This window comes from Oryctolagus cuniculus, chromosome 1 (assembly GCF_051225735.1).
Source record: "Oryctolagus cuniculus isolate XC-2025 breed Fujian yellow rabbit chromosome 1, ASM5122573v1, whole genome shotgun sequence".
NCBI lineage: Eukaryota > Metazoa > Chordata > Mammalia > Lagomorpha > Leporidae > Oryctolagus > Oryctolagus cuniculus.
This window is the reverse complement of record NC_142867.1, coordinates 65,818,762-65,843,343: the sequence shown is the minus strand read 5'-3', so window position 1 is coordinate 65,843,343 and position 24,582 is coordinate 65,818,762. Positions and strand designations below refer to the sequence as shown.

The 24,582-nt window shown below is 40.8% G+C and overlaps 1 protein-coding gene and 1 non-coding gene across 8 annotated transcripts in view; both read right to left on the bottom strand.

Moving 5' to 3' along the window:
- Positions 1–24,582, bottom strand: part of POLD3 (DNA polymerase delta 3, accessory subunit) — a 59,770-nt gene that overhangs the window by 18,199 nt on the left and 16,989 nt on the right. For 4 of the 7 annotated variants that reach the window (XM_089330854.1, XM_089330859.1, XM_089330865.1 and 1 more), the window contains 4 exons: positions 15,803–15,842; positions 13,757–13,889; positions 6,432–6,714; positions 4,829–4,901 (listed from right to left, as the gene is read on the bottom strand). In XM_089330854.1, coding sequence (XP_089186980.1) covers positions 4,829–4,901; positions 6,432–6,714; positions 13,757–13,889; positions 15,803–15,842 — 529 coding nt within the window. The remainder of the gene's footprint in view (positions 1–4,828; positions 4,902–6,431; positions 6,715–13,756; positions 13,890–15,802; positions 15,843–24,582) is intronic. The other 3 variants (XM_008264043.4, XM_002708695.5, XM_070075369.1) reach the window with 1 other exon arrangement.
- Positions 20,168–20,304, bottom strand: LOC127485218 (small nucleolar RNA SNORA2/SNORA34 family). Its single transcript, XR_007912364.1, has one exon. It is a non-coding gene; the product is annotated as a small nucleolar RNA SNORA2/SNORA34 family (small nucleolar RNA).

Here is a 24,582-nt window from a genome sequence, read left to right as displayed (position 1 = left end):
TGCTTCCCACTAATCTCTCATTATGACCGCCCCTAGGCCAAATGATAGTAAAAGCTAAGCTTAGAAAGAATAAATATAGGTTTATGAGGTATCATCTCTCTCACTTTTCAGATGAGGAAAATTAGGAGTCAGAAGGATTATAAAATGTTTCCCCTAAGTACACAACTTACAAGTGCTGATAACAGAACATGCAGGCACAACCTTTCTTTCTACCAGAGTCTACCTTTTCAAGTTTGGATACTCTTATTCTCACTCCTACCCTAATGACAAAATTGGAAGACTATTCTTCCCTCTGGGCAAGTTATTTTATATGAGTCAGTCTTATCTGTAATCACTGGGATAATATTTGTATCATTGTAAGGATTAAGAGATAAGTATGTGAGATTCAGTGACTTACCCAAGGTAACACATACAAAAGCAAAGGGCCAGGATTTGAACCTTAGTCAGTTTAACACTCCAAAGTCCATCTTTACCCCTTTCCCTACACACCAGTTGAAAAACACAAAAACCATTGTGCAGTGCAGAGGACCAGGAAATGCAAATGGGCCTAGCCATCTGAGAGACTATAGAAGCATAATTTGGGGGCTGGCACTGTGGCGGTGCCTGCAGCACCGGCATTCCATATAGGTGCTGGTTCTAGTCCCAGCTGCCCCTCTTCCAATCCAGCTCTCTGTTATGGCCTGGGAAAGCAGTAGAAGATGACCCAAGTCCTTGGGCCCCTGCACCAGCACAGCTCTGGCCATTGCGGCCAATTGGGGAGTGAACCATCAGATGGAACACCTCTCTCTGCCTCTCCTTCTCTCTCTGTGTAACTCTCTCAAATAAATAAATAAATCTTAAAAAAAAAGAGGTATATAATTTTGCCTTCACACTGTACTCAGCAGTAATTTTTTTACAAGCAAAGTCACAAAACACTATTAGCTATAAGCAGTAGGAAGCTCCTTAATAAGCAGCTTTGGTTATGTGTTGTATAGCAGCTTAAATCATCTAAGTATAGATAAAAACTGATAATCTTGGCTGATACATACAGTTTGATATAATAATAAATATGTGTATGAGTTGAAAATGTACATGATGGACCAAAGTGTAAAATGCAAACTACTTATACTTGGGTTTTTGTTTTTTAAGACTTAAATGGGTAATCTGGGCCTGCACTGTGGCGTAGTGGGTTAAGCTGCCACCTGCAGTGCCAGCATCCTATATGAGCACCAGTTCAAGTACCAGCTGCTTCTCTTCCAATCCAGCTCCCTGCTAATGCGCCTGGGAAAGCAACAGAAGATGGCCCAAGTGTTTGGACCCCTGCACCCATGTGGGAGACACAGAATAAGCTCCTGGCTTCAGTCTAGCCCAGCCCTGGCTATTGTGGCCATATGGGGAGTGAATCCCAAGAGAGAAGATCTCTCCCTGTCTCTCCTTCTCTCTGTAACTCTGCCTTTCAAATAAATAAATCTTAAAAAAAAAAAAAAAAAAAAAAAAAAAAAAGGGTATTCTGGATGGTGGAATTCACCAGCCCAGTGGTGGTATACGCTCGTGCATTTCCAATACTGTCGGTTCGTAAGTATCAATGCTTCTCAAATATTTTCACCAAAATATCCCAAAGAGTACAAGAGTAAGCATGCATCTCTAGAGGGTGTAGGGGTTAATAGCCAGTCCTAATAAACAATCTTCTGAATATATGTGTTTTTACAACATATCCAAATTTTACATTTTATAAGTTATACTGTTATACTACCATTTGTTTTAAAATTATATTATTATAAGGAAAAACCTCCAAATATTTCTGATCTTGTGCCAAGGAAAGAGAGGCTATTTATTTGACAGGTGGAATTACAGACAGTGAGAGAGAGAGAAAGGTCTTCCTTCTGTTGGTTCACTCCCCAAATGGCCGCTACAGCCGGCGCTGCGCAGATCCGAAGCAGGAGCCAGATACTTCCTCCCGGTCTCCCATGCGGGTACAGGGGCCCAAGCATTTGGGCCATCCTTCACTGCCTTTTCCCGGGCCACAGCAGAGAGCTGGACTGGAAGAGGAGCAACCTGGACTGGAACCCAGCGCCCGTATGGGATGCCGGCACCAAAGGCAGAGGATTAACCAAGTGAGCCATGGTGCTGGCCTCCTTTTACTTCATGTCTCAGGTTCACCCATGCATCACATGTATCTGTACTTCATTCCTTTTCATGGCTGAATAACATTCCACCATCTGGATATACCAGTTTATTTACCCCCTTCATCAGATGGACCTTTGAGTTGGTTCCACATTTTGGACATTATGGAAAATGCTGCTATGAGCATTTGTGTACAAATTTTTGTGTGCAGTTTTTTAAACCATCCATCACATGATTTTCCATTCCTTAAGTCCAAAGTATGAGAACTCAATTTTTCCACATCCTTGCTAACACCTGTTATTGATCAGCATTCTTAGATGGTTCAAACCCTTAAAACCAGCTCTCCAACTCTCAAGCTTAATCATTACTGCAATTTATTGCTATGTCTCAAAAAATTCAAAATTTTATACTGAATATTCAGCCTTGAGAAAACACCTGTTAAATAAGTCAACCTTGTGATTCTTTTTATTAGGTGACTATTTTTTATTTTATCCAAGTTTCCCTCCTCCCATCTCATGCTATCATAACACCCTGTTGCCCTCTGCTGAGCAATTACAGTCAATAACGATTTCATTTTTTCCACATTCATTTGCTTCTCTCTCCTAGTAGAACATACGGGCTATAAGGAAGGGATCTTGATTGTCTTTTTCTCCATTGTATCACCAGTAACATAAGTGGCAAACATGTAGTAGCTGCTCAGCTAGTATTGCTAAATAAATAAGTGTATACTTCTATACATTCTGATTTGGTGTTATAATTAGCAAGATGTTCACATATTTTAATATATTTAAAAATAATTTATCTACAGTTTCCAACAACTTATTATATATAAAAAACTAGAAGACAGAAGTTCAAAGTTCCTAACAGAAAGAAATGAGGTTTAAAGAGATGAAACTGATAAATTATTCTGATTTGACCACACTGTATTAAACGGCACCCTATAAATATTTACAATGATTATGTCAATTTAAGGAATAATAATTTTATGGGGCTGGTGCTGTGGCGTAGCCGGTAAAGCTGCTGCCTGCAGTGCAGGCATTCCATATGGCTGCTGTTTCAAGTCCTGACTGTGCCACTTCCGATCTAGCTTTCTGCTATGGCTGGGGAAAGCAGAAGAAGATGGCCCAAGTCCTTGGGCCCCTGCACCCAGGTGGGAGACCTGGAAGAAGCTTCTAGCTCCAGGCTTCAGATTGGTGTAGCTCTGGCCATTGTGGCCACCTGAGGAATGAATCAGTGGATGGAAGACCTCTCTCTCTCTCTCTCTGCCTCTGCCTCTCTGTAACTCTACCTTCAAATAAATAAATGAATCTTAAAAAAAAAAAAAAAAAGGAAAAATAATTCTAAAAATGCACTGATTTTTAAGGTGACAAAGACATTTAAAAAGAAAAGAGGCCAGCGCCATGGCTCAATAGGCTAATCCTCCGCCTGCGGCACTGGCACACCAGGTTTTAGTCCCGGTTGCCCCTCTTCCAGTCCAGCTCTCTGCTTTGGCCTGGGAGTGCAGTGGAGGATGGCCCAAGTCCTTAGGTCCTGCACCTGCATGGGAGACCAGGAGAAGCAACTGGCTCTTGGCTTCGGATCAGCGCAGTGCGCCGGCCATTGAAGAGTGAACCAATGGTAAAGGAAGACCTTTCTCTGTCTCTCTCCCTCACTGGCCACGCCAGTCAAAAAAAAGAAGAAAAGAAACAAACGTGTGGGCCTCAACAAACTGCCAAGAACTTAGAATCTGATCATGTCCAGGGGCCCGCTACCAGCCATGCAGGCCACTGACACCAGCATGGCTGTGCGTTCAGAAAGCAGGAATTCCCTGAGTTCCCGTGATTGTATCGTCTGCAGTACCTCAGTTCTGCTTCCCAATACTCTGAAAGTACCACATTTTCCATTTTAAAATATAAAGAGATAGCAGTTTTGCAAATAAAAAACTATCACCTTCATTTCTTCCCTGTCTACCTAATTAACCATCATGGAAAAGCAGAATTCTCACTAATTCTGCTTGCATAGGTGTATAAACAAAATGCTTCCTTGCAGAATCTTTGTCAAACTGATGCTCCAAAGAAGTGTACCCTAACTATCCTGAGGCTTCTGCATTCTCCCTGGTATCCTGCCACACATACCTAGTGGAGGTGTACTTGACATGAAAGTATGAAAATATGTGACTGTGCTTTCTTTCCACTGAAAATCATTCTTATTAAAAAAAATTATTAAATAAGTAAGATTTTTGATTTCTCAAAAATAGATACTTTAAGATGGCTATTACTACTGGGGCTCTTCTAATTCACACTAAGGTTTAATTCAAAAGGGGAAAATATTTGCTGCCCATTGGAAGATAAGGGTGCTAAAGGTCACAACAGGCAAACTGACTCTGGCATCTGTGGTCTCAACCTCAACACAACACTGTTTAACCGGCCAGTATCCCATTCATTTTCCCACCCATTTTCAAGAGCGCTATGAAGAAAATATGTCCCTCTCTCTTCAAGGAAGGAGATAAAAGTAGGAAAAGTAAACCACCTTCAAGAGATCTCAACTGAGCCCAGTTCACCTATAAAGTCCACTGTTTCAGCTGAGTTACTTTCATCAGTATATTCTCAGGACACTGTAAATTTGTTAGAATGCAGGAATACTTTATGGTAGTCTCCCAGATGGGCAAAAACTAGAAGGTAGCTTTTCCCTCAATTACGTTAGTGCATTAACATTCATTTATTAGCCAAAGGAAAATCAAGCTTACTCATTGCAGCTTTTCCAAAAAAGTTGCTCATCACATTCCCTTTCCCAGATGCCTTGGTGCCTGCCGAGGATGCCTAAAAGCATAGAAAAGAAAACACACACGATTTTTCCCTAGCATTTAGCTGACTTTTGAAGGAGCAGTCTCGAACCATCTCTTCAATAGCACAGCACATTGTGTGCTATACAGTCTGTATAGAACCATGTATGATTGTGTAGGAATTAGAAAGGATAAATCTAGAACAGTCCATACCAGACAGTATCAGGTGTTAATCTCCAACACTTAGTTTCTCATAGTGCTTATTAAATTACTATCCACAGATATGGCTAAACTTACTTTGAGCCTACTTAAAAACTATTTAGTTTGACAGAATTAAAACAGGTCAGACGGAGTATGGTAGAAGTAGGGGGAGGAAATTTCAACATAAAACATCTTTAATCATTAAGAAATGGATCTGAACCATGGTTCTACCACATACCAGCAAAATGACCTATAGGCACATTTTTTTTTAACAAGTCTAGCCTTCAGTTTTATCACATACAGAATGGAAATGGTAGTATGTCCCTCATGTAACTGACAAGAGGAGTTAAACAAAGATCAAACTATTGGCACACAGTACAAATTCAAAGAGTGTGTTTCACGCTATCCCTCTTCTACTTTCCCAGAACAAAAGCCTGAAGATGACCAAAAAAAAAAAAAAAAAAAATCATAATGATGGCAACAGTAATGACAATAATTACATTTTTCTTGAATCTTTTAAGTCAATGCCCTTTAGTCCAGATGACTGAACAATAAAAAACTAAGGGAACTCAACTGAAGAAATAGATCAAGAAAAATGTTTGGAGGGGCCGGTGCTGTGGCACAGTAGGTTAATGCCCTGGCCTGTAGCGCCAACATCCCATATGGGTGCTGGTTCGAGACCCAGATGCTCCACTTCTGATCCAGCTCTCTGCTATGGCCTAGGAAAGCAGTAGAAGATGGCCCAAGTCTTTGGGCCTCTGCACCTGCGTGGGAGACCTGGAAGGAGCTCCTGGCTCCTGGCTTCAGATTGGCGCAGCTCCGGCCGTTGCAGCCATCTGGGGAGTGAACCAGCAGATGGAAAACCTCTTTCTCTGTCTCTACCTTTCTCTCTCTCTCTCTCTCTCTCTGCCTCTCCTCTCTCAGTAACTCTGATTTTCAAATTAATAAATAAATCTAAAAAAAAAAGAAAAGAAAAATGTATAGAACAAGAATGTTAAATACAAGGCAAGCATATATGGACATATATGGAAATATTCCTAGAGTGACTGCTAACATGCAATTCCTTAAGCTTTGCAATTTTCAACATTTTTTCACATGCATTATCTATCTCAACTGGGTCTCTCAACAATCCTGTTGATGTTTTCAGGCCAGTCAATACCATTTGACAGTAGAATACAAGCTTTGACAAGAAATATTAGCAAAAGTAAAAAACTGCTTTAGATGAGAATATAGAGATTAAAAGGTTCAAACTACAGTAGAAAAATCAGAAACTTATGTAATCAAACTACTATTACTGGAATTATTAGTACTTTTTTAGATTCCCATTCTAAGCTATAATAAAGGCATATCTTCAAAGAGGACTCACATTTGTTACGTCTTTAGCCTCTGTTTTTGTTTCTTTGTTGGCATCTTGGGTTTTAGTAGCAGCCTTAGCAGCGAACATTCCCATAATTCCTTTCGGCTGCTGGGAAACCTGCTTGGAGGCAGGTGGGCCATGACCATTGGTAGTAGGCTCATTATTCACTTGTGTCTCACTTGGTACTTGAAGATTTGACTGCTCAAACTTTTTGGAGGATGAGGATTCTGCAGGAGCTCTAGGAACAGCAGCTGCACACTGTATGGCACTAAACCTGAGGACACAAATGTTACTTTAAATTAATGTTAGTATCAAACCTATCTCTAGACTCTGGATTTCCAGAGTTATTTATTTATTTATTTATTTGAAAGGTAGAGAGACAAAGATCTCCAATTGCTGATTCACCCTCAAATGCCCTTAATCCAATCTGGATCTCCCACATGGGTGGCAGGGAATTAAGTACCTGTCATCACCTGCTGGCTCTCAGGGTGTCCATTAGCAGGAAACTGGAATGGGACTGGAACCAGCACTCAAACTCAGTCATTCCACCATATGTGAGTCCTACGTGGCATCTTAACCACTGTGCTAATTGCTCTGGTCCCTTATTTTCAAACTCTTCCTTCTTTGTAACCCAGAAACTATAAAATTTGGGAATTTTAGAACTAGGATGTTTAGAACTTGTTTGGTATAAAACTCTCATTGATGGGGCTGGCTTTGTGGCATAGTAGGTGAGGCAGTAGCCTAAGATACCAGTGTCCCATATGGGCACCAGTTCATTCCCTGTTCCTCCATTTCCAATCCAGCTTCCTGGATTGGCCTGGAAAGAGCAGCAGAAGATGGCTCAAGTGTTTGGGCCCCTACCACTCATGTGGGAGACCCAGATGTGGCTTCTGGTTTCAGCCTGGCTCAGCCCTGGCTGTTGCAGCCACTTGGGGAGTGAACCAGTGGATGAAAGATCTCTGCTTCTGTTTTTCCCTCTCTCTAACTCTTTCAAATAAATACGTAAATCTTAAAAAAAAAAATGAAACAAACTCATTGAAATAAAGAAACCTTCATTTAGATAAGAGAAATGAGTGATTTGTCCTAAGGTTATACATCTAGTTAATGATAGAGCTAGGATTGGAATCAGGTATCTTCTACCACACCATATTGAATATTCCTAATTCTTTGAAAAAAGAAAATCCTAATTCAAAAGAGTAAGAATTCACAAAATAATAATAAAATATTTAGCAATTTTACTATCCTTGGGAAACCACATGGTTATCCCTTAATTTGAAGGTCTTCCTCTTACATAGCTGGCTATGCAACGAATATGGACTGAATCAAATCCAAGAGCTTTAATTATTAACAAGTTTCCTGGCAGCTCTCCTGGCCTGAGAAGTCTGATTTAAAAGGTGGAAGAAGGGCCGGTGCTGTGGCATAGCAGGTAAAGCTGTTGCCCACAGTGCCCAAATCCCATGTGGGTGCTGGTTCAAGTTCTGGCTGCTCCACTTCTGATCCAGCTCTCTGCTATGGACTGGGAAAGCAGTGGAAGATGGCTCAAGTCCTGGGGCCTCTGCACCCACGTGGGAGACCTGGAAGAAGCTCCTGGCTCCGAATCGGAGCAGCTCCAGCCATTGTGGCCAACTGGGAAGTGAACCAGCAGACGGAAGACCTCTCTCTATGTCTGCCTCTGCCTCTCTGTTAACTCTGCCTTTCAAATAAACAAATAGATCTTAAAAAAAAAAAAAAAAAAAAAAGGAAGAAGCTGAGAATAGAGTGACTGGCTCCTATAACCTATAGTCCTTCCCAATCATTTGTTACTAATTTCTAACAATCTTAACAAATAGTACCAGACAAGTATGTCCAAAGCCAAGTGAAGAAATCTGGTGGAATAGTTTGTATGGTATATTAAAGGGAACAGTCACCTTTTCTAATGATTCATCTCATCATTAGAGATGTGCCTGTTTCACACAAACCCATAATGTAATGTTCTACAATGTGGCAGGATAACTGATTCAGCCTTCTCAAAGGGTTACACTGGGGTAGCCAATTATCCCAGTGATTAACATGCTCATGCCCCACATTGGACAATTTGGGTCCTATACTTGGCTCCCAAATCAAGCCTCCCACCAATGCAGATCCTGGGAGGCAACAGTGATGATGCAAGTGGCTGGGTTCCTGGCACTCATGTGGAAGACCTGAGTTGAGTTCATGGTTCCTATGAACTGGCCTGGCCCAGCCCAGTCCTGGCCATTGTGATCATTTGGTGTGTACAACAAAGAGTGGATGGAGTTCTGTATCTCTCAAATCAATTAAAAAAGTTTTTAAGGGTTATACTTAAGCAAAATCCTAGCAAATAAAGGCATTTTATTTTCCATGTCTTTTATTCACTGAGGGTAGGGAAGAGCTCCTTGCAGGTTTTAGCTGTCACTTTTATTTCAGGCAGTCAACACAAGACCTGGCACATAGCAAGTATTAGGAAAGACGTAACCATTTAAGTGGGGTTAGCACTGTGGCGTAATGGGTAAAGCTGCTGTCTGCCGTGCAGGCATCCCATATGGGCGCCGATTCGAGTCCTGGCTATTCCTCTTCCAATCCGGCTCTCTACTATGGCCTGGGAAAGCAGTAGAAGATGGCCCAAGTCCTTGGGCCCCTGCACCCATGTGGGAGACCCAGAAGAAGCTCCTGGCTCCTGGCTTTGGATTGCCTCAGCTCTGGCCGTTGCCGCCAACTGGGGAGTGAACCAGCAGATGGAAGACCTCTCTCTCTCTCTCTCTCTGCCTCTCCTCTCTCCGTGTAACTCTTTCAAATAAATAAATAAATAAATTTTTTTAAAAAAAGAATGACTATTTAAGTGACTGAGGCTTCTGGTTTGTCTTCTTTAATATATCAGAAAATATGCAGTAACATCAATTATCTTAGACATCAACAAGGTACAACTTTGACAACATTGACTGATGGAATAACTGGCCTAAGAAAACAATTGGACACAATATAATTTCATTTCATGTCAAGAATAGCTTTAGACTGAACAGTCCCAAAGCTAGCATCTACAGCTCCAGAAACCTTCCACTGATTTATTACAGTCCGCATCAGCAAACCCTATATAACACACATCTCCTGTGCCTCAGAATTGAGAACAGATGGAAATCATTTACTTTCACCCACCATTCTTCCTCTCTGGCCTTGTAGTGCTTCCAGGTACAAGGAAAAGGGCAATGTTTTATTTCACTGTCAACATCTAAAGTTGGCCCTGAGACAACTCTTTCTCCGTTTGGTTCACATTCCACACCTTAGGGTCAGGACCAGGAACTGGCAATGAGGAAGCGATCAAGTTAGGCTGGGAGTATGTCTGAAGAGAAGAATCTCTGCTCAATCCTAAAATTTCAACTTTCTTCCTGTCACAGCACTTCTTAAAACACACAAAATCATGAGTCAGTTCTCAGTTGGCCAGTAATTCTCAGGACCAAACACAAACTTCTTTATTGGAGATAAATTCTTCACATTTCTACTGAGGACACTAAGTTTTTAGGTAAAGTTTCATGGAAGTGCTTCCTATTATCACAATCCTACTTGCCATGTTTACTTTAATGGGCCCTGTGGAAATTTCATTTTGAGCTTTTGAGTCACTTTTATTCTTGTTTGCTTACTTCATAGATACAACAGAAGAATTGATTTTTAGAGCCTTACATGCCATGACTAGGTTTAAACACAGATTATTTCAAAATCCTAAAATAGATTTTATATAAACTTACCAACATTTCAATGTTCTCTTGAAATCTTTCCCAAAAAGACTCTGGATTTGTACATTATTTCATTGCGGTTATATATTTAAAAAATATTTATGCCTATTACACTCGAAGTTTTGAGCTAAAGGAAAGGAACTAATATCGGTTCATTCAACAATTACATGCAATTATATATGCCAATTATTTATCACATGCCAGGCACCATCTTGGTTATACAGTTAATAAAACAGACATGATCCCTATTCTGGAATTTCTGTCTGGCAATTTCGTAAGTCTTTTTTTAAAGACTTATTTATTTACTTGAAAGACAAGAGTTACAGAGAAAAAGGGAGAGAGAAAGAGACAGATCTTCTACTTCCTGGTTCACTCCCCAGATGGCTGTAACAGCCAGGGTTGGGCCAGGATGACGCCAAGATCTTCTTGTGGGTATAGTACTTGGGCCATCTTCTACTGCTTTTCCCAGGCCATTAGCAGGGAGCTGAATCTGAAGTAGAGCAGCCAGGATTCGAACTGGCACCCATATGGGATGCTGGCATCACAGGCAGCCACTTTACCTGCTATGCCACAATGCCAGCCCCAATTCTGCATCTATTTCACTTTAAGAACCCATCTCAATCAGTTACCCCATCTTCCCCAATATTTTCAACCTTCTCTTTCCACACCTTTTTCCTAACAACGTAAGTTCATATCATCCTCAACTTTAAAACTGTAAATATCCTTCTTTAGTGTCAGTTCCTCCTTAGCTACTGCCCTCTGTTCCCCTCCATTTCATAGTCAAGTTTCTCGCAAAGAGTTGCATGTATTAGCTGTCTCACTTCCTCATTTGCCCATTGACTCAGCTGGACAGAACCTGGTCACTCCACTGAAAATGCTCTTACCACAACCATCACTGAATCAATGGGCACTTTTCAGTTCTTACTTGGCTTTTCAGCAGCATTTCACATTGTAGACCAATCCCTCCTGAAAATCCCTCCTGAAACTCTTCCCTTGTGTGCTGGGACCCCATACACTTTAGTGATTTTCTTTTTGTCTTTGGCAGCTCTTTCCTGGTCCCCTCTTTTTCTGTGCATCCCTTTCAAAATAGCTATAATGGGGTAAGCATTTTGGCACAACAGGTTAAACCCCTGCTTCAGATACCTACATCTCTTATTGGGGTGCCTGGTTTGAGTTCCAGCTATTCCACTGCCATTCCATCTTGCTCTTAATGTACCTGAGAAGCAGCAGATGATGCCTTAAATACTTGGGTCCTTGCCACCTACATGAGATGTGGAGGGAGTTCTAGGCTCCTGGCTTAAGCCTGGCACAGCCTTGGCTATTGCAAGCATTTGGGAAGTAAACAAGCAGATGAAGATCTCTCTTGTTCTGTCTCTCTACCTCTGTCTCTGTCCCTCTGCCTTCCAAATAAATATTTTTTTGAAAAAGCTATCATTAAATAGCGCTTACTACATGTCAACCACTGCAATAAGAGCTTTATAACATATATGAAGTTAGTATTCTTGTTAACTCCATCTTACTGATAAGGAAAATAAAACACAGAAAGGTTAAATCATTAGTCCAAGGTCACACACTAGTAACTGACCTGGCATTCTATATTCTGTATAAGTTTTATCTATTGCTATGATCCAGTTACTAATCCTATTTTCTCTGATTTCAAAATCTATCTTTAGGGGCCGGTGCTGTGGCGGCAACCCATATGGGCGCCGGTTCGAGACCCGGCTGCTCCACCTCCCATCCAGCTCTCTGCTACGGCCTGGGAAAGCAGTAGAAGATGGCCCAAGTCCCTGGGCCTCTGCACCCATGTGGGAGACCCAGAAGCTCCTGGCTTCGGATCGGCTAAAAATTAACATGTCCAAAACCCAATTCATCATTTTTCCCTCTTCTTAGAGCTTGCTCCTCCTTTTACATTCCCTTAGTACCCAGTTACTCAAACAGATGTTGAATATCATCCCTAACACCATGAACAGCTATCTCACACCCACAGCTTGCCCTTGATAATTACGACTCTAATCTTCATGTCTCTCCATCTCCACCACTACTTTACCACAGCTGTCCTCCCTATCATGGATCATGGCAACATTTCTCTTCTTTGATTGCCTTGCCTCCAGATTACTGCCTTCTGACCTACCTATAACACTGCAGCCAGAGTGATCTTTCTAAAATGCAGTTTTTTGTTTTTTGTTTTTTTAAGATTTATTTATTTACTTAGGAGAGAGAGGTCTTCCATCTGCTGGTTTACTCCCCAAATGGCCACAACAGACGCACTTGGGCCATCCAAAGCCAGGAGCTTCTTCCAGGTCTCCCACGCAAGTACAAGAGCTCAAGCACTTGGACCATCTTCTACTGCTTTCCCAGGCCATAAGCAGGGAGATGGATTGGAAATGGAGCAGCTGGGACTCTGGATGCTGTACACATGCCGCAGGTGGATGCTTAACCTACTACACCACAGTGCAGGCCCCTGAAATGTAATTCTGATCATTTTACTCCATCTGTTTAAAAATCTTCAGTGGCTCCCCTGTACTCTCAGAATGAAACTCCTTATCCCAGGAGTCAAAGCATAATGGCACATTTTCAGTCTTCTATCTCATTTTCTCCCTCTAAGTTCCAGCCACAGAAACTATCATGGTTGCATACAAGAATCATGCTTTCTCTCTCAGCTCTGTTCTTACTCTTCCATTTCTCCTCTGCCTAGCCTTCAACCCTCAACTTTGATGTTATAACCTTCAAAAAGACTTCTGTCTTGCCATTCATTCCACCCACCCAAAAGCAGGATACAAGTGTTCTCCCTGATTTCCTGTTGCTCCTACTATAGCATGACCACACTGTGTTAACTGCCTGTTTCCCATCAGATCATCAGTTCCATGAGTAGGTACTGGGTGATAGTCATCCTATAATGTGTGGCAAATAACAGGTATACTAATCAGATATTTGCTGAATCAATTCCAATGATTTGGCTTAGTACCTGTCAAAGTAGCAGGTGCTCACAATGTATGTTTGAAGAACTAATTTAAGCCTTCAATACAACCCCACAAAGTAGGCATTATTTACATCCAATTTAAAGATGAAATAAGAGCTCAAAGAGCTTATGTAACTTGCCCAAACCCAGTGGGCTATTAAATCAGCAGAGTACTACTCAAGTCTATAACCATCAACTTCCAAAATGCACATGCATCACCTCTCTGTACTGTGAAAGATACAAGATTTAGAGGACCTGATTCTGGCTATGGAAGCTCAAGAAGTTGTTGTTGGTTAGAAGGAAGAGATATACCAAATTAGGCATAGTTTTTTGAAGGACATTTGAACCTGTTCTTGAAGGGTAGGTAGGATTTAGACAAGCAGAGACTGGGGTAAAGGAGTACCAAGGGGGCACAACAAACAGTTTTGAAAGGAGAAATAGATTTATGAGGAGTCCATTGGGGTTTTCAATGTGGGTTGTGGCTGCTATTTTTCATCTTATGATGTGCTAATAAAACCAAGCATGTGTCTTACTGCAAGATAAATGGGGTTTTACTAGACTTGGCAATCACTCTGAAGAGGCAGCCACTGTGTAAACATCTTACAAAATCAATTCCTAAAGAAGCCCACAAGGAACATTAAGGAGCTTACTTGCTGCAGTTCTGCAAGTTGCTTTTAAGGATGTCATAGTCAGTATTGAACAGAGGCCCACTGTCCTTTAGCATGGCTTTCTGGATGCTGTACACATGGATGCTGGCAGTCACAGCTAGCTTGGATTTCACTGCTACAAGTCAACAGGAAAAGCAGTCTGTTAATACACAAAGTTCATCGCATGTGGGGACTTTAACAAGAAACCCATCTGCATTAAACCATTTGCCATCTGTAGTGGTTCAAAAACTCTAGAAGGCCAAATAGCCACATATACAGTGTAACATCAATCCTTCTGTCTGCAGTGGGGACATTATGACAACATAGGTGGCAGTGAGTCATTCCTAAGTACAGCAACTGAGGATATCACTCATGCAGTAGACACTCAGCAAATATTAATTAATGACCAATGGTGACTACAATGTTCTTTTTTTATGGCCAGTGAAGAACCTCACATTCTAGCATATAATTAAAAATAAGTAATCTCTACTTGAGAAGGCTCACTTACATATTTCAATTTTAGTTTAGAGAAAGCAACTACATAAAAATACTACTAACTAGATAAATCTGCAGAAAAAAAAGAAAATCACAAAAACAAATTGTAAGTTCCACAAAGGAAAGGACTGTGCCTACCTTTCCACATGCCCCAGTGTCTAAAACAGAGCAAGGCACAGAGTGGATAACCACCACAGATCTAAATAATAATGAGATCTGACTCTATCTGCCACAGGGGACACCACCACCACCACCCTAAATACTCCAAAGACAACTAGGTGAGAAAATACCCCCCTATTCTGGCAGGAGTCTACAAAGTACAATAATGAAATTTTGTTTTGAAACTTAAGTTCAGGATCATGAAGATCTGTTATTAAATTCTTTTGAATTGGGTTTTAAACAAAGAGTAGTACTAACAGCCTTAAAACAGCTGGACAAATTTAATGTAGAAGTTATTTGGGGCCAGCGCCGCAGCTCACTAGGCTAATCCTCCGCCTGTGGCGCCGGCACACCGGGTTCTAGTCCTGGTCGGGGCGCCGGTTCTGTCCCAGTTGCTCCTCTTCCAGTCCAGCTCTCTGCTGTGGCCCGGGAGTGCAGTGGAGGATGACCCAAGTCCCTGGGCCCTGCACCCGCATGGGAGACCAGGAGAAGCACCTGGCTCCTGGCTTTGGATCAGCACGGTGCGCCGGCCACGGTGGCCATTGGGGGGTGAACCAACAGAAAACGGTAGACCTTTCTCTCTGTCTCTCTCTCTCACTGTCCACTCCGTCAAAAGAAAGAAAAAAAAAAAAGTTATCTGGGGGCAGCATCATGGTATAGCAGATTACACCACCACCTGTGATGACAGCATCCCATGAGAACTGGTTTTAGTCCTGGCTGCTCCAGTTCCAATCCAGCCCTGCTATTATGCCTGGGAAAGCAGCAGATGTCCCAAGCAATTGGGGCCCTGCCACCCACGTGGGAGACCTAGATGGAGTCCCTGGCTCTTGGCTTCAGTCTGGCCCAGCCCCCACCTTTGTGGACATCTGGGGAGTAAACCAGCTGATGGAAGATATCTGTCTATCCCTTATTCTCCGTAACTGTGGCTTTAAAATAACTAATTTTTTTTTAAAAAAGTTATTCAATTTTGGAGTCTTTCTCATTTCTAAAAAAGTGTTCTTTTATTTTCTTCCTTAAAAAAAAAAAAAAACTGTATGGAACACAATGCAGTATTTTTATCAATGAGGTGTCCTATACAGTACCGATCATAGTTTTTCTGTATGTTTGTCATAAGTTTTGAAATCCTGTGATAAAAGCGCTTGATACAGCTATCAACCTTAAGAACAGGAAGTTAGGCAGATGTAGTATTATGTTTTAAAACATGTTTCAGAAACTATTCATAAAAGGAACAGAGCTCTTTTATTAAGTAGCTTGCTCGCTCTCACGCTCGCTCTCTCTCTCTCTCTCTCTATATATATATAAATAAAAGCATGCAGCTGTTAGGTAAAGATTTTTTTTTATTGTACTTACACTGACTCCATAAGAAAAAACCTGCCAAATCATAAATACATTTACCTTCTAATTTGTCTTCTCTCACTACTGCAACCTTGTGGCACTGTAAGAAAATAACACTTCATTAGCGTTCAAAGTTGTAGAATTCCGGGTTTTGTGCTTCAACGTGAAATTAAGAAAACACCAAGGTACCCCTTAAAATGTTACAGTTTAATAAAGTCAGAATCTTTAAATCTGCTTACTTTAAAACTACAATAAGATAAAGGAAAGTGAAAGAGTCAAAAAGAAAAAATACAGCATCTCAAGTCAGTGAGGAACAAGACTTTCAAGTAATGGATTTGATGAGAACTACTGTATAATTACATGTAACCAAAAAAAATTGGACCTGGTAGTACAAAATAAGTTCTGAATGGATCAAAGATTTAAATAAAAGGTAAAAACATACATGCATTAGAAGAAAACATAAGTGAATTTTTCTGTAGCTTATCTTAACCTAAGAATGAGGGATCATTTCTTAGGTATAACTGAAAAGCCAGAAGTAATTGAAACAAACTTGGATGACAAAAAAAAAAAAAAAAACAAAAAAAAAACTCCAAGCAAAACATAAAGGACAAAGTGTCTCATGTGTTCTTTGTTCTTCCTGTCCTTCTTCTGCCCTCTTATGGATTGAGATTTTTAATACATTTTTTTATCTGTATTGGCTTATCAGTTATGTTAAAATTTTAGCGTTTGCTTTCTAAGGTGCACAAAAGCCCACTGTTTTAATCCCTAAGTGTTTCATGTCTGATGGATTTTTGTACAAATCTTTGTTCTAAAATAAGAGATATCTTTAAAATTGTACCTCCTGTCCCTGTTAATAAGATCACAACCTTTCCTTCTTTATCTCTCTGGTTCTTTGTTCTGCATTATTTTTGTTACACATGCAATACATGTCAGTTTTTGAAATCTGAAAGTGTAAATAAGCAAATGAAGATGAGTAGGACAAAGATAAAGAAAGGGCAAAAGGACAGAAAAGTAAGTTGTGTTTTCATTTTGGTGTATATGTCCTCTTCCAATTGCATAATATGCACATGTATTTTTGCCAAAATAAGGTCACATAATCTTAACAGATTTATTGGGCGGTATAACTTTTAAAAGATTTATTTTGAAAGTCACAGGTGGAGAGAGGGACACACACACACACACCTTCCACCTCAAATGGCCACAATGACCAAGCTGAGCCAGGCCAAAGCCAGGAGCCAGGAGCTTCATCCAGGTCTCCCACATGGGTACAGGGGTACAAGCACTAGGGCCATCTTCCACTGCTTTCCCAGGCACATTAGCACCCAGGACTGGAGCACATATGGGATGCTGCCATGGCAGGCGGTGGCTTTACCCACTACACCACAGCACCAGACCTGACACATTTTAATTGTTAAAAATATTTCTTTTTACCTGTTTTAAGTGAAAAGAAACAGGGGAGAGAGAGAGAGAGACATACAGAGGCAGAGATATTCCATTCACTGGCCCACTCTCCAAATGCCCTCAACATCCAGAGCTGGGCCAGGCCAAAGCCAGGAGCTCGGCACTCAATCTGGGTCTCATATGGATTGCTGAGACCCAACCACTTGAGCCATAACCTGCTGCCTCCCAGGGTGCACATCAGCCAGAAGCTGGAATCATAAGCAGAGCCAGGACTCAAAACTAAGCACTCAGACAAGGGATGCAGATGTCCCAAGCTGCATCTTATCTGTTGCACCAAACACCCACCCCAGACACATTTGTTAAGTGTACAATTTAGCGTTTTGCAGCACTCCTGCCTCAGAATCAACCCTTGGGACATTCGGATCTGACTAAAAGGTCCATGAGAGTCTCGCAGGCATGGAAAGCCATGACACGGTGGCAAAAAAACAATCTAAATGAAGGATCCTGGCGAACAACACTCCAGCAGAAGGATCAGGCCATCAAGGAGAGAGGCGCCTTTCTCTGAAGGGAGGAAGGAACCTCCACTGTGATATGGCCTTGACTAAACAAATTCAGAGTTGGTGAACTCAAGGGGCCTCCATAGCCTAGACAGCTCATAGCAAGAGTCTCGGGTGATTGCTGACGTCATAAATAAGAGTGCCAATTGTTAAATCAACAACGGGAGTCACTGGGTTCATGCTCCCCTCGCAGGATCTCTGTCCTCAATATGTTTATCTATGAAACTCAAAAACAACACTACTAGTCGAACAATACCCTATACCTGGTTCGGTTGTGTGAGTGCAACCTGTTGAAATCCCTGCTTAGTATATACTAAATTGATCTTCGGTATATGAAGGTAACCGAAAATGAAGCGTGATGAAGGGGGGAGAGGGGAGAAGAAGTGGGTGAGGGAGGGCCACGGAAGGGAGGGAGGTCGGGGGGAAGCCACAACAATGCAAAAGATGCATTTTATATTCTACTTAAAACTATTGGTTGAGCTCTGTAATTAATACACAATTACTCTTAGGTGTCTAATTAATGCTATAACTAGTACTCAAATAGTATTTTACACTTTATGTTTCTGTGTGGGAGCAAAATGTGGTAATCTTTACTTAACATACGCTAAATTGATCTTCTGTATATAAAGATAATTGAAAATTAATTGTGATGTGAAGGGGAAGGGGAGAGGGAGTGGGAGAGGGGAGCGTTGTGGATGGGAGGGAAGACACGGGGGGGGGGGGGGAGGAGGCTATTGTGGTCCATAAGCTGTACTTTGGAAATTTATGCTCATTAAATAATAAAAAAAAAAAAAAGAAAAAAAGAAAAAAAAATTAGCGTTTTGACATGTGTATACACTTGTGAAACCATCACCCCACTTAAGACAGTGAACATGTCTATTGCCCCAAAAATAATGGGGTTGTAACTGCAAGTTTCAGGCTCTGCCTGCCTGCCCATGCCTGCCCCATCTTCATTGAACTACAGATGCACCTTCTGGAACTATAGTTTCAATTTTCTTGAATTTTATATAAATGATAACATACATTACATAATCTTATTTTAATCTGGCTTTCACTCTGAATAACTGAGTGATAAGTATGTTGTGGTATGTTCAATAGTTTCTTCCTTTTCATTGCTGAATAGAGTTCCACTGGATGAATAAACCACACTGTGATTATCCTCTCACTTATTAAGGCTATTTGGTTTGTTTCCGATACAGGTCAATCTTCTGTGGACATTTGTGTACAAGTATCTTTTATTATTTTAAATAACTTTTTTTAAATTTATTTGATAGGTAGAGTTATAGACAGTGAGAGAGAGAGACAGAGAGAAAGGTCTTCCTTCTGTTGGTTCACTCCCCAAATGGCCACTACGGCTGGCGCTGCACCGATCCGAAGACAGGAGCCAGGTGCTTCTTCTTGGTCTTCCATGCGGGTGCAGGAACCCAAGCACTTGGGCCACAGCAGAGAGCTGGACTGGAAGAGGAGCAACCGGGACTAGAACTGGCGTCCATATGGGATGCCGGCCCAGCAGGCGGAGAATTAACCAAATGAGCCACAGCGCCAGCCCCAGTGTGTAAAAGTATCTTTGTACACATAAGTTTCTCATTTCTCTGGGTAAGTTCTCAGGAGTGGAATGAATAAATAATAGGTTTTTCTTTTTAAGTGCCAAATTGTTTCCAAGTGGATATAACATTTTTCATTCTGACCAGTGGCATATGAGAACATGTTTCTACCAACTCTTGGTATAGTCAGTCTTCTTATGTTTTAACTATTCTAATACATACATAATGATACCTATTGCAGTTTAAATTTATATTTCCTTTTTTTTTAATTTTTTGAACCACTGTTTCTAATTTGAATGAAGTTTAAAATGCATAAGAGTCTTGATCATACAAAACTACAATACTAGAAGTTCACATTGCAATATCACCCTTTTGTTTTGGGTGGAAAACCTACCATTCACATTTTTTGTTAATAATAATTTTACAGCATTATAATCTGATGAACAAGTCAAATCAAGAATCTAGAGATAGGCCGGCGCCGCGGCTCACTAGGCTAATCCTCCGCCTAGCGGCGCCGGCACACCGGGTTCTAGTCCCGGTCGGGGCGCCAGATTCTGTCCCGGTTGCCCCTCTTCCAGGCCAGCCCTCTGCTGTGGCCAGGGAGTGCAGTGGAGGATGGCCCAGGTGCTTGGGCCCTGCACCCCATGGGAGACCAGGAAAAGCACCTGGCTCCTGGCTCCTGCCATCGGATCAGCGCGGTGCGCCGGCCGCAGCGCGCCGGCCGCGGCGGCCATTGGAGGGTGAACCAACGGCAAAGGAAGACCTTTCTCTCTGTCTCTCTCTCTCACTGTCCACTCTGCCTGTCAAAAAAAAATAAAAAAAATAAAAAAAAAAAAAGAATCTAGAGATAAATATAAATCTTTAAGAATCCCAGTACAAAGACTAAAAAATAAATATTAGCCCATATCTATCACCAACAACTCTGGTGTTTCTTCCCAATGAATTGACCATTACACTTCAGAAGTTCTGAAATGGTCAACAGACCATAGAAAGACATTTCTTTAGGCTCCTGCTTGAAACCAACAGCTTCAGCAAACTGCTGGTCTTGATTCAGGGCCAATAAATTTATATTTCCTAATAACTAATGATGTTGAATATCAAGTGCTTATTGGCCAGTATATATCCTTTCCACCCAAAAATTTTTAAGGTTTGAATTCTTTGTGACTTTCTAAAGTTTGGAGAGTTCTTACAATATTCTGAATACAAGTCCTTTATGAGATATGTGATTTGCAAACATTTTCTCCAAGTCTATGGCTTGTCTTTTCATTCTCTTAACACTGTCTTTTGTAGAGAAGACATTTTTCATTCTAAGATCAATAGATTAATTTTAAAAATTCTGTTATCACATCACATTCAAGAAATCTTTGCCTACCCTAAGGTCATAAAGGTTTTCTCCTAGAAACGACAGAGTTTCCTCAGAAACCTGAATATAACCCTACCATAGAACCCAGCCATCCCACTCCTTGGAATTTATCCAAAGGAAATTAAATTGCAAACAAAAAAGCTGTCTGTACCTTAAATTTACTGCAGCTCAATTACAATAGCTAAGACCTGGAATCAACCTAAATGCCCATCAACAGTAGACTGGACAAAGAAATTATGGGACATGTACTCTATAGAACACTATACAGCAGTAGAAAACAATGAAATCCAGTCATTTACAACAAAACGGAAGAATCTCGAACACATGATGCTGAGTGAAATAAGCCAGTCCCAAAGGGACAAATATCATATGTTCTGCCTGATTGGTGACAACTAACCGAGCACCAAAAAGGAAACCTGTTGAAGTGAAATGGACACTATGAGAAATGGTAACTTGATCAGCCCTTGTCCTGACTGTTGATGAACAACTTAATACTTTATCCCTTTTAGTATTTTGTTCTGTTCTACTTAATACTATTGGTTGAACTCTGTAATTAACACACAATTATTCTTAGGTGTTTAATTTAACTGAAAAGTGATCTCTGTTAAATATAAGAGTGGGAATAAGAGAGGGAGGAGATGTATAATTTGGGACATGCTCAAGCTGACTTGCCCCAAATGTTAGAGTTAGAAAAGTGCCAGGAGATTCTAATTCAATCCCATCAAGGTGGCATGTACCAATGCCATCTCACTAGTCCAAGTGATCAATTTCTGTTCACAATTGACCATAATGATAGATAGGTCTAAGAGTCAAAGAGATCACATAAACAAGACTAGTGTCTGCTAATACTAACTGATAGAAATCAGCCCTTAAGGTATTCAGATCTGGCTGAAGAGCCCATGAGAGTATTTTAGGCATGGAAAGCCAAGACACCTTTCTCTGAAGGGAGGAGAGAACTTCCACTTTGACTATGACCTTGTCTAAAAAAGATCGGAGTCGGTGAACTCAAAAGGCTTCCATAGCCTTAGCAACTCACGATAAGGGCCTGGGGTGATTACTGACGCCATAAACAAGAGTGTCAATTTGCTAAGTCAACAACAGGAGTCACTGTGCACTTACTTCTCATGTAGGATCTGTCCTATTAATGTCTTGTACAATGTGAATTAATGCTATAACTAGTACTGAAACAGCATTTTGCACTTTGTGTTTCTGTGTGGGTGCAAATTGTTGAAATCTTTACTTAATATATACTAAATTGATCTGTATATAAAGAGAATTGAAAATGAATCTTGATATGAATGGAATGGGAGAGGGAGCGGGAGATGACAGGGTTGCGGGTGGGAGAGAAGCTATGGGGGGGAAAAAGCCACTGTAATCCATAAGCTGTACTTTGGAAATTTATATTTGTTAAATAAAATACTCTCCTTTCACTATGTTCCATCTTTGTCAAAAATCAATCATCCACTTTTGTATAAGTTTCCTACGGGAACCTCTATTCTGTTATATTGATCTATTTATCAGTCTTTTCACCAAGATCACACTGTCTTTATGATATATTTTAAAAACAAGTAGTGTTCTTTTTCAGAGTGATTTTGGCTATTCGGGCTCTTTGCATTTCCATATAAACTTCATAATCAGGTTGTTCACTTCTATTTTAAAAGTGATTGGGGTTACTTTGAATCTTTAAATGAATCTGAGGGGAACTGACTCCTTAATGTTGAGTCTTCTGACTCATGAACAAGTTATTTCTATGAATCTACTTAAGACTTTTAATTTCTCTCAAAAGTTTAGTATACATATATTTCATATTTTTTTATCAAGCTTATCTTTTTTTTTCCCCCAGAGGCAGAGTGGATAGTGAGAGAGAGAGAGAGAGAGAGAGACTGAGACTGGACTGCAAGAGGGGCAACCAGGACAGAATCCGGCGCCCCGACTGGGACTAGAACCTGGTGTGCCGGCACCGCAGGCAGAGGATTAGCCTAGTGAGCCGCGGCACCGGCCTATCAAGCTTACCTTTAGCATATTATAAATCATGTACTTAAAACTCTTCAATTTCCATTTGTTCTTGCTGGTATATTGAGGCATTGGTTTTATAGATTGATCGTAATCCTGAAAACCATGTTAAACTCACTTATTAGATACCATAGCTTTCTTAGACTTAATTGTAGTCCACAAAGAAAATAATGTCTGCAAAGTCAACTTTCATACCATCTTTCTGAAAGCTTTTCAAAAAGTTCTTATTTACTTATTAGAGAGAAAAGCAGAGAGCTAGAGTGAGAGCAAAACAGAAAGGAGAAAAAGATACCCATCTTCTGATTTACTCCCCAAATACTTGTAATGACCCTGGGCTGAAGCTGGAAGCCAGGAACTCAGTCTAGGTCCTCACATGGTTTGCAGAATCTCAATTATCTGAGCCATCACTGCTGCTTCCCAGGGCCTGCATTAGCAGTAAGCTGGAGTCAGGAGCAGAACTGAGAATAAAACCCAGGTGCTCAATTTAGAAGCCAGGCATTTCAACTCTAGGCCAAATGCCTGCCCCTAGTACTCTCTCTCTTATTTGGATGACTTTTATTTATTTTTCTTGCCTTATTGCACTGGCTAAAATGTCCAGTGCACTGCAGATATAAGTACTGAAGATGGAGGTCTGTCTCATTCCTGATGTTAGGAGGAAAGCACCTGGTCTTAATTGTTATGTGTAATGTTAGTGGTAGGTATCAGGTTGAGGAACTTGTCTATTATTTCTAGTTTGCTGAGTATTATTCTCAAGAACAGATATTACATTGTATCCAATGCTTTGTATTATTGAAATGATGCGGTTTTTCTATAATTTGCTAATATCATTAATTATACTGGTCGTTCTCATGACTGGGTTATGTTATCAATTTATATATTGAACTATTTTTTATTGCTAAAATTTTTAAAAGATTTATTTATCTATTTGAAAGTCAGTGTTACAGAGAGAAAAGGAGAGGAAGAGAGAGAGAGGTCTTCCATCCACTGGTTCACTCCCCCAATTGTCCACAATGGCCGGAGCTGTGCTAATCCAAAGCCAGAAGCCAGGAATTTCTTCTGGGTCTCCCACATGGGTGCAGGGGCCCAAGCACTTTGGTCATCTTCTATTGCTTTCCCAGGCCTAGCTGAGAGCTGGATCAGAAGCAGAGTAGCTGGGACTCAAACCAACGCCCATATGGGATGTCAGCACTGTAGTTTACAATTTTCGTATCTATGTTCATGAGGGACACTTATCTGTAGGGTTTTTATAATGTTTTTGATTTTGGCACCAGAGTAGCACTGGTCTCACAGGACATATTTGAAAATATTTTCAATTATCTGGAAGTTTGTAAAATTGATATTATTTTTTTCCTTAAATATTTGGTAGATTCACTAGTAAGCAATCTGGGCTTGGTGTTCTCTTTGATGGAATATTTTTCACCTAATTAAATATTTTTAAGAGTTACTCAAGTTATATAGTGATTAAGTAAAATTTGGCCTGGTGCCGCAGCTCACTAGGCTAATCCTCCGCCTGTGGCGCCGGCACAGCAGGTTCTAGTCCCAGTTGCCCCTTTTCCAGTCCAGCTCTCTGCTGTGGCCTGGGAGTGCAGTGAAGGATGGCCCAAGTCCCTGGGCCCTGCACCCACATGGAAGACCAGGAGAAGCACCTGGCTCCTGGCTTTGGATCAGCGTGGTGTGCTGGCTGCAGTGTGCCAATTGCAGCGGCCATTGGAGGGTGAACCAACAGTAAAGGAAGACCTTTCTCTCTGTCTCTCTCTCATTGTCCACTCTGCCTATCAAAAAAATAAAAAATTAATTAATTTAAAAAAAAAGTAAAATTTGGATGCTTGTGTCCTACAAGGATTTTGTCTGTTTCTTCCATGTTGTTAATTTATTGGCATGAAGTTGTTCACAATATTTTATCCTTATGATCCTTTTAATACATGTGTAATTAATTCAGATATTGGCAATTTATTTCTTTAC